Here is a 13,342-nt window from a genome sequence, read left to right as displayed (position 1 = left end):
GAGCACGTCAACTGGATGTAACCTGCAACGACACCCCAATACCACATAATACAAAAAAATAAATAAAACATACATCCATAATGTAGATTTGGTAATAAGACTGAAATGATGTCTGTAGAGATGCAAATCCTTTACATAGTTTATTCGACCGCAAAAACTCCTGAGAAATGCTTATTCAAAAGCACCAACAACCACAGCTTAATGGGTCGATTATGGAAAGCAACCAAACTCCAGTTACGATTTCAACTGGCAACGCAAGCTAATTCTAATGTGTAGCTATGAACAAAGCAGCTAAATCAAAACTACTGTAAAACATAACTAAATATTTTTTGAAACCACGAAATGGATAACATTATGAATATCAACTTTTCTCAGTTGCCGTCGATAAGACTTTTTTGACACTTCTTCAAATAGAAATATTGTAAACAAATAAAAAACTGAATAGAATATTTCAGAAAGAAAGAAAATTTTAGTAATATTAGGCATTATGGGAAGCCTAAAAATTTCAGTTATTATAAACAGCAACCAGAAATAAATGGTTGAAAATTATGTTTTGAAGCAACTGAAGTGTGTCAACAGTTGCCATCCATAATGCAAATTTGGGAACGCAACTAAACTATGGTTGCCATCCGTAATCGACCCATTACTATTTAGGGTGAAGGAATGTATTAAGATACAAAACGAAAATGTTAGGTTCGAAATTGAGTTATAATTCCTTCACTATGTAAACTGCTCATATTAGCTTGAAGGCGTATTTTCGACTACCAAAAGATGCCGTTGTGTACATAGATGAAGCCTTTAACCTGATTTCCGAAAAGCCTGGCGGTCAACAGCAATTCCTCCTCTCTTAAAAATGTGTGCAGCTCTGAGGTTTTTGTGGAGGGAAGTTTTCAAAAGTCCCATGGCAATGACTTCACCCTTGGCAATGCTCAACCGTCAATGTTGGTGGTTTTCACCGAAGTTATCCGGCTAATAGAGGAAAAACTGTGTAAAATTTTTATTGTATCCAAATTAACGGAGGAGGAAAAAGGGAAGAAAAAAATTTTTTTTCGAAAACTAAGTTCTAGGGTGTCGGATATATTGATGATACACACGTACATATCAAGGACCCAAAAGAAGATGTTCGCCACTTTCTGTAATTCATTTGGAATGCGTGTTGGTGGGCCATAGCAGTTAAGGTCTTCTAAAATGGCCTTCCACTCATCATCGATAGTGGCATTGGTTTGACCAAAGTCCGCACGCCGCGTGCTACATTTGGGTGAGCTTCCATCCGGGCAATAAGGACCTCAAATTGTTCTTTAGTAGTAATATTAACCATTATGGGAAGCCTACAAAGTTCAGTTATAAACAGCAACCAGAAATAAATGGCTGTCGAAAAATTCTATTTGAAGCAACTGAAGTTGACAACAGTTGCCATCCATAATTCAAATTTGGCAACTGGCAACGCCTCTAAAGTATGGTTACCATCCGTAATTGACCCATATGTTAAGTTTAGGGGCAGCAGTCAGATGTAGTGCTCGTTAAGCTGGTGATATAAATTGTATGTGGGGGAAATGCATACTTCCCGAGATATGGGTCTTGAAATTATGAAAAAAACACTTGATTTATTATTGAAAAAAAGGCAATATGAATTTGATCATTAGAACCCCCTAAATATTTTACAACCTTTTACTACGATAACAAATTTTCCTTTATGAAGTCGAAAAAATTTTAAAACTAGTAAATTTTTTGATTATGCGAACAATTTTAATTAGTTTGTACTCTGAGAGTACATATTTTCTTTTAGTGATACGGGATTTGTAAAATTTGAAATCTCAAAATAGTTAAAATTTGGTTCCTTTGTACTTTGATGCAGGTTAATCTGTAAAATGCCTAGCATTGATTCTTGTTCCTTATTGATGTTCCGAAGGAATATAATTTAATATGAAAAAAGAGAATGCAATGATAATTCGGGTAAAATTTGATGAAAAAAATAAATGAATGAAATATACCCATTAAAATTAATCTGTGATTATCTTCAATATCAGATTTAAAATAAATATAAACTCGTAGAATTATTAAAGCGGAACGCCGCCATTTATTTTAATGAAATTAAAGATTTTATATATATAAATCGATTATAAGTATACTGCGAAACATATATTTAAATAACTATTTGTAGAATTCGTGTTCTTGTTCATCCTTTTTAATATTATTCTTATAGCCCTTCTCGAAATCTTTCGATAAAACGATATAACGATTTTCTCTAACGGCATGCATACCAGCTTCTTGGCAGATGGCATTAATATCAGCACCCGAAATTTTATCAGGTCGAGCTACAAATTCTTCCAGATCTACATCTTCGCTGAGGTTCATCTTAGACGTGATCGTAGAGAATACCAAACGTTTTTGACGTCTATCCGGCAATGGGAATTCAATCTTTCTATCCAAACGTCCGGGACGGAGTAGAGCTGGATCTAGAGTATCTGCACGATTTGTGGCCATAATAACCTTAACATTTGTAGTTTGATCAAAACCGTCCATTTGATTTAGCAACTCGAGCAAAATACGTTGTACTTCACGATCAGCACCAGTCTGAGCGTCAAAACGTTTTGTGGCTATGGCATCGATTTCGTCAATAAATATTATAGCTGGAGCGTTTTCTTTAGCGAGACGGAAAACATCGCGGACCATACGAGGTCCTTCGCCAAGGTATTTCTGCACAAATTCTGATCCGACAACTCGAATAAATGATGCAGTAGTATGGTGGGCAACTGCCTTTGCTAACATTGTCTTGCCACATCCAGGAGGTCCATACATAAGAACACCACGAGGAGGATCGATACCTGAAAATATTCATTCGTTATTATTATTGCAAAGTAATAAAATAAGCTGTATCAGTTTATGTAAAAATATCCTAAATATGTCGCTAAGTCTAATTTTTAAAATTTGATCTGCTTTATATTAGTACTTTACTTTGGGTATTTACAAAAACATTATGGGGTAAGTGTACCAGTCGCCGGCACTTCTGCGCGCATTTTTTCATCACAATGCATTATGGATCATCTATTTCGAAATTTTGTTCACTACTCGATATAACAAAAAAGTTTTGAATTATTTTGTATTAAAGTTGAGCAATTTAACAGTTTAATTAGATAACCAAAAGTCGGCCCCAGTTACCAATCGTCGGCATGTCACGTTCCTATAGACGGCACATCGCATTTTATTGAAATTATATCATTTCTTTAATAAATTTTAATTAAAACACATTATGTCAAATCCAACATTATTTGATTTATTGTATGAAAATACTACAATTATAAATTTGGTTGCCGTCTTAAAGAAACAGTTATCCAATACTCGGCAAGTTAATACTCTCACGTATAGGTTAAAAAGGTTTGGGATTAATTTGAGATTTGTTTCTAAAATTTCAAAATTTTATTTGTAATTTTCTTTATGAAGGCAACCAAATTTATAATTGTAGTATTTTTATACAATAAATCAAATAATGTTGGTTTTGACATAATGTGTTTTAATGGCTTAACTCTAGTTTAGTAAAAACGATCAGATTTTTTTTAAGTTTTTTTCCAGAGGTATGTATTTTTACCCTAATTATGGGGATATCTTTTTTCTTGGGGGACGTACCCGGTTATTTGATCCGGAAGTTCCGGTACGTGTACCCGGATATATCCGGTTCTACGGATCCGGTTAATATGGGTATCATTTTAAAGGTTGTAAAAATACCTTTCCATTGAGTGGTAAAAAAAACTGGGTTTTGGTCTCCGATTTTTTTGAAAAACTCTCTAAAAGTCGAACTTGGGTCCATTATATTTCCTCTCCAAACCATAATCAAATGATAGACCATAATTTGCCCTTTCCAAAATGGTGCGATATGTGGCTGTACCTGTTGTGGATCAAAAATACCTACCTCTGGAAAAAAATTTCAGAAAAATCTGATCGTTTTTACTAAACTAGAGTTGTTCCCAAATATTTTACAATAATTTTGAATTGTAGCATGTTCTTGTATTCAGGTGAGAGATATTTAAAGTCTGCTCATGTATTTCGAAAGTCCTAAACGTTTGAAATTTTTACTCAGGAATTCGGCAGGGACTGGAGGAAAGTGGGACACGCGAGCATATACTTTTAATTTCAAATTTAAACTCAACCCTTATGATGTGAAGATAATCTGTATCAAAAGGACTATTTCCAGTAAAAACGTAAACATTGTACTTACCAATTTGTTTGTATAATTCAAAGTGTGTTAATGGGAGTTCTACTGCTTCGCGAATTTCCTGTTTTTGCATATCCATACCACCAATATCAGCGTAACTAACATCAGGTTTTTCATCGGGTTGTAACATAGAAATTGAGCTGTCAGCTTCTGGTGGCAAGACATCGACCAAGGCGTTACTGTGCTTGTGAAGGGCAACTGATGCTGAGGGCTTCAGCAATTCACGGTCAATGGTAGAAAGAATGCGAACATAATAATTTGAACCAGTTGTGGATCCAACAATACCAGTATTTTGGTCAACAGCTTCCAAAAACTGACCAATTACCAAAGGTACAGATTGAATGCGTTTAACCTCTTCCTGGGCATGTAAATATTCTTTCTTTAGATTGCGCTGTTCATCTTTTATATACTCCTCCTGAACTTCCAAAAACTCCAAAGTTTTTTGTAATTTCTATAAAATCCCAATATGTTTTGATCTATTAGTATCAATATGATTCCGGTAAAATAACACTCATATCATCATACCTTATAGCGTACATACAAATCATCTATATCCAATTCGTCTAGAGAACTGTGTGCGTCTTTCAATTTGAAGTCGAATAACTCTTCCTGCAACAAAAAAAAAAAATAATAAATTATGTTTCAATTATTATTAATATTAAAAAATTACCTTTTCTGGCAGTAAAGTCTCCATATTTACTTTATTTTTCACCAATCTTTTTGCAATTGTACACTGTACACAAGAAATTCAATGACTTGACACAATGACTTGATAATTTGTCCAATGTGGCCATATCGTTCACATTATACTTCAAGACAAATTTAATCCGGTAGCTGCATCAGCACAGCTGTTGGCACAATTAACTGTCAAAATGCAGTTGTTATTAAAAATAAAAACAAAATCATATGAATGCAAATTTCTGTATTTTGAAGAACAATCGTTTTGTTCATGGTTCGTGAAATACCGACCACAACAGGATAAAAACTCAAAATATCTTTCAAAAAACGTAATGAAAGTATTGTTCACGTATATTTTGCTTCGAATAAACATATTTTTTGTTTATTTATTCCATGACACAATAAATAGGTAGTCCATTTAGCCCAAGCCTTATTGTTATCGTTTCTTTATGGTTGTTGTATAACGCGACGGATGCCTCAACGCGAGCATTTTGCTTAGCCCATCTTTCTGCTACCCCTTTAAGCACAATAGATTCGTTGAGCCATTCGTTGCGGTACGAAATCATAGCTGTTTAGACTAGTATTAAAATTAAATGAAGTTAATTGGTCATCTGTTATTTATATACGTATTTCACTACTTTCATAATTTCAGTGGCAACTTTTATTAGGAATTGTTCTTCATTAGGTCGAAAATCCAGTAAAAATTTTGTTGTTTTAACAACGTTACCTAAATTCCAACGAAGCGTACAAATATATTCAAATTCACCATTATGGCGAAATGTTTTATACGGCCGTATTACCCAAATACGTCAAGCCCATATCTTTTAGCGAACTGAATAAAACCGAGTAACAAAATTGAAAAAAATATAAAATGTGACCAAATAATAAATATTGTTACGTTCTTGGGTTTTACTAAATCCCGTGTAGACGTTGTTTTATTTCCCGATACAATTCGTACCAAATAAAAACGCAGGTTCTTTCGGATTACGATTATTACAATGATTTTATTCACACAACTTTACTTTGCACTTTACTTTACACGACGGTTTCAATTCGCGATCTGATTCACAACTGACTCACTGCCTTTCCATTCCCTCTATTTATATGAGCCCTGCCTGTCGCTACAGAAGTTTCTAGACGATCTGGTAACACCTAGATCACGAACAATCTACCAATGCAACAAACACATTGAGTAACAATAACAACAACAAACTTACTGAGTGAACAATAACAACAACAAACTTGAGTAAACAAACTTACAATAACAACAACACATATACAGGCGAGGGAATAACAAAGAAAGAGGAATAACAACAACACATATACAGGCGAGGGAATAACAAAGAAAGAGGAATGACGTTTAACAAGAATTGTACGACAATAACAAAATAGAAAATGAAAGAGGAAATGGAAGGATGTAGAAAAATCTATACAGTGGTTGTTGTTGTGAAGTTATTCAAATAAACTGCGTAGTAGAAATTTACGTTACAATTCAAATTCTTAAATTAACGGAATTCATCTAAATTAACTTAAATCTAAAGTTATATTCGTAACATTGCCCCCCGCTTAAGCCTGTTCGTCCCGAATAGGCACAGTTCCCGTTCCGTAGGGGGTCAGCCGCTCCAAATGTACAACTTTCATCTTCGACCTGGGACTGTCGCTCCTCTGGATGCGATAAACGACGTCATTTATTTTCGTGACAATCTTGTAGGGTCCTTCCCAGTGCGTTTGCAATTTGGGGCATAGTCCTTTCTTTCGTTGTGGGTTGAACAATAGTACCAGTTGCCCTTCTTGAAACCCATCGGTATTTGCCGCTCGATCGTACCTTGCCTTCATGCGGTTGCTAACCATTTTTATTCGATGTCGGACTGCATCGTGGACTTTACTAAAAGAGTTTTGGCTGTCTTCATCTTGGTTCACATCGTCGTTTGGGGTAGCACCGAATATCAAATCGCCAGGTAGCTTTAATTCATTTCCGAACAGAACTTTGGCTGGGGTCCGGGATGTGGAATCATGAATGGCCGATCTATAAGCCAATAAAAACTTTGGAATATGCTCATCCCAGTCTCGTTGGCCACTGTCCACCACTTTCCGTAGATGTTCTTCAAGGGTGCGATTGAATCTTTCCACCATGCCATCTGATTGTGGATGTAGGGGCGTCGTTCTGGTTTTCTTAATTCCGTAGGAGTCACACATTTCCTTGAAGATCGCTGATTCAAAATTCCTACCTTGATCGGAATGAACCTCAGATGGCACACCATAGCGACAAATCCAATTTTTGCTGAACACATCCACAATTGTCCTGGCTTCTTGATTTGGGATAGCATAAACCTCTGGCCATTTACTGAAGTAATCCATGACCACTAAGACATACCGGTTCCCAGAGTCGCTTGTGGGGAACGGTCCAGCTACATCCATTGCGATTCTTTCAAAAGGGGCTCCTGAATTATACTGCTGCATGTAGCCTCGACTCTTCCGTGTTGGACCTTTAGCTTTTATGCACCTTTCACAATTGGCGATCCAGTCGGCAATGGATTTTTGACAGCCGACCCAGTAGAATCTCTGCTTTACCTTTTCAGCGGTCTTTGCTATGCCAAGATGTCCTCCACTTGGCCCATCGTGAAACTCCGACAAGACATCTCTTATTTTGGAGTCTGGGACGACGATCAAGTTCCGGTGAGATTTACCGTCCTCACTTTCCCATTTGCGATATAGGCAGCCATCTTTTATAAGTAGACTGTCCCACTGGGCCCAATAAGATTTTAAAAGAGGGCTTTCGGAGGTAATTTCCTTGCGACTCGGTCGCTTGCCCGTTTCTATGGCCGAAATTATTTTGCCCAGAATGGGATCTCTTCGTTGTTCCGTCGACCAATCTTCTCCCGACTCAAACTGCAATCGTCGGACATCCACGATATTCTCTTTGCACTCAGCCTTTGAGCAGTGGCTGTAGTCTACCTTGCATGGCCGACGAGACAGGGCATCAGCATTACCGTGTTTTCCGCCTTCTCTGTGCTCGATTCTGTTTAACGGTGACTCATTGGTGGACTGTTGAGCCATTCTTCTACCATCTTTCGTTGGAGGTGGTGACGATGACCTGGATCGTTTGCGCTTAGCTCTGCATTCGCGTGCAATATGACCTGCTTTATCGCAGTTGTAGCATCTAACCCTGGGCTTAGTCATCCCTACTAACTTTGTTTCTTCTATTACCCGCCTCATGGCGTCCTTGATCAAGTTAACGAGATATTTGTGTTCGCAACATTCGGTCTCCAGTTGGCTAATCTTGTAGGTCTGGGGCTTAACAATCATTCTTGCCGTCTCTTGGGCAAGGGCAAACGACACAGTTTCGGCAAACGACGCTTTTGGTGACGCATATGTTGCACATTTAATCTCAGGGTCACGTATGCCATTCACAAAGGTTTCGATTTTCATACGGTCCAGCAATGGGTGATTCTCTCCTGGATACGCCATTAGCACCAAACGTTCCACCTCAGCTGCAAAGTCTTGTAGCGTCTCGTTTGCCCTCTGTACTTTTCCCCTTAGTTCCATAAGGTAGATGTTTTGTTTATGTCCGCCACCGTACTTACGTTCCAGTGCAGCAATAACATCTTCATAGTTGCTTCTAGAAGCGACAGGAATACTCTGTATAACATCCGCAGCACTGCCCTTCAATGCCAGAAGTAGTGCAACCGCTTTGTCGCTGTCGTTCCACGAATTTGTAGAAGCCACTGTCTCGAACTGTAACTTGAAAACATTGAATGACGTAGAGCCGTCGAATACAGGAGGTTTTATTTTTAGTGTGTTATCAGGAACTCGCACCGGACCACCTTTGATTTCCAGTTCCGACATTTTCTTCTCCAGATTCGTAAACCTGTGGTCGTGGGCCAGAAATTTCTCATCCACAGACAGAATCTTCTCGTCAACCGACTGCACTTTCTTATCCAACTCTTTAATTTGGATCTCCACGGTTTCCACTCTCCTTCCAATAACTTCTGTAATGTTTTCGAGTTTCTCGTTCATTACTCTCGAATTTTCGTCAAACATTCTACAATTCTCTGCCTTGAGTTCATCTAACTTTCTGGAATTCTCTTCGAACATACGTCTCGTGTTTTCTTCTAACTTTCTGGAATTCTCTTCGCTTCTTCTGGAATTTTCCTCAAACTTTCTGGCATTCTCTTCGAACATTCTAGCCAGCATTTCTCTCAAATCGTCAACCCTGGCAGCTACTGACGAGACTTCCCCACCGTTGGATTCGCCCATTTCCGATAAATCCACTTCATCCTTGCTGTCAAACTCATATGTCAGATGTTCATACCACGGCGCTCGAACTCATCCAACAGACGTTTTTGTAGCTCAGCCTTGTTGCCAGTAGAGGACAATTCCAATTTATTGAGCTCCTTCTTCAAGTCTTCCACTCGTAGATCCTTAAACTTCATCGTAGTATTATCGTAATCCCACTTCTGACACCAATTGTTACGTTCTTGGGTTTTACTAAATCCCGTGTAGACGTTGTTTTATTTCCCGATACAATTCGTACCAAATAAAAACGCAGGTTCTTTCGGATTACGATTATTACAATGATTTTATTCACACAACTTTACTTTGCACTTTACTTTACACGACGGTTTCAATTCGCGATCTGATTCACAACTGACTCACTGCCTTTCCATTCCCTCTATTTATATGAGCCCTGCCTGTCGCTACAGAAGTTTCTAGACGATCTGGTAACACCTAGATCACGAACAATCTACCAATGCAACAAACACATTGAGTAACAATAACAACAACAAACTTACTGAGTGAACAATAACAACAACAAACTTGAGTAAACAAACTTACAATAACAACAACACATATACAGGCGAGGGAATAACAAAGAAAGAGGAATAACAACAACACATATACAGGCGAGGGAATAACAAAGAAAGAGGAATGACGTTTAACAAGAATTGTACGACAATAACAAAATAGAAAATGAAAGAGGAAATGGAAGGATGTAGAAAAATCTATACAGTGGTTGTTGTTGTGAAGTTATTCAAATAAACTGCGTAGTAGAAATTTACGTTACAATTCAAATTCTTAAATTAACGGAATTCATCTAAATTAACTTAAATCTAAAGTTATATTCGTAACAATATTCTTATGTTTTGTTTCTATTTCCAACAAATGAAAAAACAAAAATTCTTTCTGTCAAAGTTGAAATTGTTCAAATTGAAATTTCGTACGCTCTACGTATTTCGGTAACATTCATATAAATACATGTATTCAATTTTTGTGGTGAATAACGCCGAACGAGCTAGTTGAATTTTAGGTAGGCCTGTAAATTGTAGTAATATTATGGTACAAATATTCAATGTAGGCTATAGCAACTTATGCCATGTACAGACAAGCGTCGTTCGCTCTCTCATTCGTTGTTCGACCCTTAATTATGAAGTAATTACTTAGTTCCCCATACAAAATAACCATAACATAATTTGTCAAATTCATATTGACACTAGTATTACGTTGGAATCAAATCAGCTGGTATTTCCTGTTACCTTTTATAATTTTACCATGGCGATGGTATTTGGTTATTCTAATTAGCATACAAAACGAGGAGAAACCCAAACAAAAAATATCCAATTTTTTATATGTGCCATTTGAATTGAGAAAACACGAAAATATATTTAAAACAACAATATTTTCAGAAAAAATGGAAAACATGAATTAAAAGTAAATAGATATGGGTTCATTCTCTAGATAGGAGAAAGAGAATTATTTTTTCTATTTAGATATATATGTGATTCCCCAAATATGTTGCAATTTTGGTGTAAAACAAGACACAAAAAGTTTGAAATAAAATACTCTGATGACATGAATTAAGAATAGTGTTGTATGAACGCGTTAATTCATATACGTAATTCTGAGAGCGAACTACGTTGTTCTATTGTCCGTCAGAACATGGTATTATAAATTACAATTGGTCTGTTCCAGAACCTGCAAGAATGTACAACTTGTTACTACGATAACAATAGAGGAGACTCTATGATATCGAAGAAAATGGAAAAAATTTGTAGATTCTTGCTCCAATTATTTCATATTGTGGCTTGTTATGCCAAAGTCGTACATAAAATGAGTGAATGTGTATGTAATGTATTGAAAAATATAGAAGAAGATACTTTTTACAACATTGTCAAGAAGAAATGTATTATTTGTGAATGAATCAATTTGTAAATTATATTCCCAACACGATTTTGAAAAGAAACCCTGACATTCAATTAATTTTTCGAGTTTTTGGTAAAATGTTACAAATAAGTAAATGAACAAAAAGGCTTGTTTTTTTATTTATTCTGACATTATAGCTCACAAGGAAGAGGTGTCTTTTCTCTTTGTTGACAAATTGTAAGATTTATTAAAAAAAAAATAGTAGCTGAGGTATTTTTGTTAGACAGTTATATTGAATATAAACTAATTTTAAAGTATACTTTAAGGAGAAATGATAATTTGTTGAGTACAAAAGCAAGGATGTTTTTGAAATTATCTCGATTACCCTATAAAAGCTGTGGTCTAAACGCACCATAAATTAATTAACTATTATATTACCTTTGCCTTTTCCTACTTTTCTTTGATTTTCAAGTATATATTTATTTTTTTTCCAACAATTTGACTTTCTTACTATACATAATAAATCAAATGGTCTGTTCCCGTAATGCAAGAATCTACTCGATTTTACTATTTTCTTTGATATCATAAAGGAAAAAAGTGTTATCGGAGTAAAAAATAGTAGTTAACCCGGTAAAATGTTCTAATGTATATGCACAGTTGAAAGAGAAATGGCATAATTATACAAGGTAGCATCATGTCATAATTTTTTTCATAAATTTGCCTTTGTCAGTATTCAGCTTTCAAAATTTAAATTAAAATATATTCCTTCAAAATGTACGAATTACATGTGTTCAATGTCAAAAATTGCTAAATAATTTATATATATGAATATTTTAAAGTTCCCTGCTTCTAAAACTTATAAATATAAGATGTAACAACCATTGTTAAATCTTGAGAGCAATGTTCAGCTTTAGAAAATATATTTTGTTTATTTTATTGAAAATAACAAATTTTGTGGAATTTATTTTTCATATTATTTACAATTGATACATGAGTTCCAAATAATTAAGGGTTGCCATGATCGAATTCTCAAATGAGACTACCTTCTGTAATGATGCCATGTTTAGGAGAAAACCAGTAATTATATATTTGGGGAAACAAATAAATATATTTTTGATTTTAATATTCAGTTCCGTGAACCTCTTTCAAATACAACTTTTTAAGCTATTTTAAAATCGAATAAGTTTTTTGTCTATAGAAGATTTGTGTAGGTTCCGCAACCAGTCAATAGTGTAACAGCCATCTAGTCAATAATTTATCAATAAGAAAATATGAACACATAACGAAATCCAGAAATACACCATAATTGTTTACACATACCTTTAATCATGATCTAAATGTCAATCAGCTGATGTTTATTAGTACTCATACAAAATTTATAATTTGCGCCAAAAATATTTGTTTGAAAAGAATGGATTTTTTTGCAATGCTGTGAATGTTTGGAAAGTAAAAAATCACCTAAAACACAAAAATTATACACCTAATTTTTGCTTTTCTTTAAATTTACCGAAATAGGCATTTGGTCTTTTCCCGTGCGTCCACGTAGTGAGTGGATATTCTTTCTCCATGGATTATTCATTTAGACATTAGATGATGGCCAAAAAATAAGTCCAGTCGCATAATAAATATAGTTAACAATGGTCTCCAATACTACTATCAGAAAAATGCAATTTTTCGACCATGGATTTTGAAACACATCTTAATCGATCTGTCTTTTTGTGCTAATAAAGTTATTTGTAGGTGTTGTTAATCAACCCACCAAATTCTGGTAAAGATGCGTATCATGGCATAATTAGAGAAGGTAGTCTCTTTTGAGAATTTAATAATGACATTTTTTATTTGGAACTCATTAATCAATTGTAAATAGTTTGATAAATAAATTCCATGAAATTTTATGCATGTCGATTGACATTTTTTAAATTAAAAATTTTTATTTTGTAAAGATTTTAAGTATTTTAAAATTTTTATTTCATTTTAAATTTTGAAAGCTGAATGTTGTCAACAGTAAAATTATGAAAAAATTGGAGTTATATACCTGAATGAGACCTTGTGTAATTATGCCATGTATATACACCAAGAAGTCTCTACATTCCAGTAGTTCGAGTAACTGGTTATGAACTAGACATTTAACTAATTACCTGTAACTACCACTAGTTACCACATCATTCCCTAGACTGGTGAATTTAACATGGGTATGCCATTGGAGAAGTCATTTGTCCCCCGTCTGTCATACCAGTAAACAGTCATTTCGATAGTCAAAAAATTACAGTACTTTCAGTAGTGAATAGTAGTCTTCTAATTAGGTAGATACTA

The 13,342-nt window shown here is 35.2% G+C and overlaps 1 protein-coding gene across 1 annotated transcript; it reads right to left on the bottom strand.

Moving 5' to 3' along the window:
• Window positions 1–2,141: 2,141 nt before the first annotated feature.
• LOC133321375 (26S proteasome regulatory subunit 6B) lies at window positions 2,142–4,904 on the bottom strand. The gene is made up of 4 exons (XM_061530463.1): window positions 4,881–4,904; window positions 4,736–4,819; window positions 4,214–4,661; window positions 2,142–2,825 (listed from the first exon to the last, which is right to left on the bottom strand). The coding sequence occupies exons 1-4, from the start codon at window positions 4,902–4,904 to the stop codon at window positions 2,152–2,154; spliced, it is 1,230 nt and encodes a 409-aa protein (XP_061386447.1). The 3' UTR covers window positions 2,142–2,151.
• Between the last annotated feature and the right edge of the window lie 8,438 nt (window positions 4,905–13,342).

This window comes from Musca vetustissima, unplaced genomic scaffold (assembly GCF_032173495.1).
Source record: "Musca vetustissima isolate MV318-11 ecotype Yass unplaced genomic scaffold, APGP_CSIRO_Mvet_v1 utg8425, whole genome shotgun sequence".
Taxonomy (NCBI): domain Eukaryota; kingdom Metazoa; phylum Arthropoda; class Insecta; order Diptera; family Muscidae; genus Musca; species Musca vetustissima.
The sequence above is the reverse complement of the archived record's forward strand: the minus strand, read 5'-3'. Positions and strand labels throughout refer to the sequence as shown.

What these genes read in the sequence shown, in the direction of transcription:
- LOC133321375 (XM_061530463.1), bottom strand. Translation starts at nt 4,904, where the DNA reads ATGGAGACTTTACTGCCAGAAAAG. An exon ending in AGACTTTACTGCCAGAAAAG is followed by an intron (nt 4,820 to 4,880) that starts GTAATTTTTTAA and finishes TTTTTGTTGCAG; the next exon opens with GAAGAGTTATTCGACTTCAA. An exon ending in TGAATTATACAAACAAATTG is followed by an intron (nt 2,826 to 4,213) that starts GTAAGTACAATG and finishes GAATATTTTCAG; the next exon opens with GTATCGATCCTCCTCGTGGT.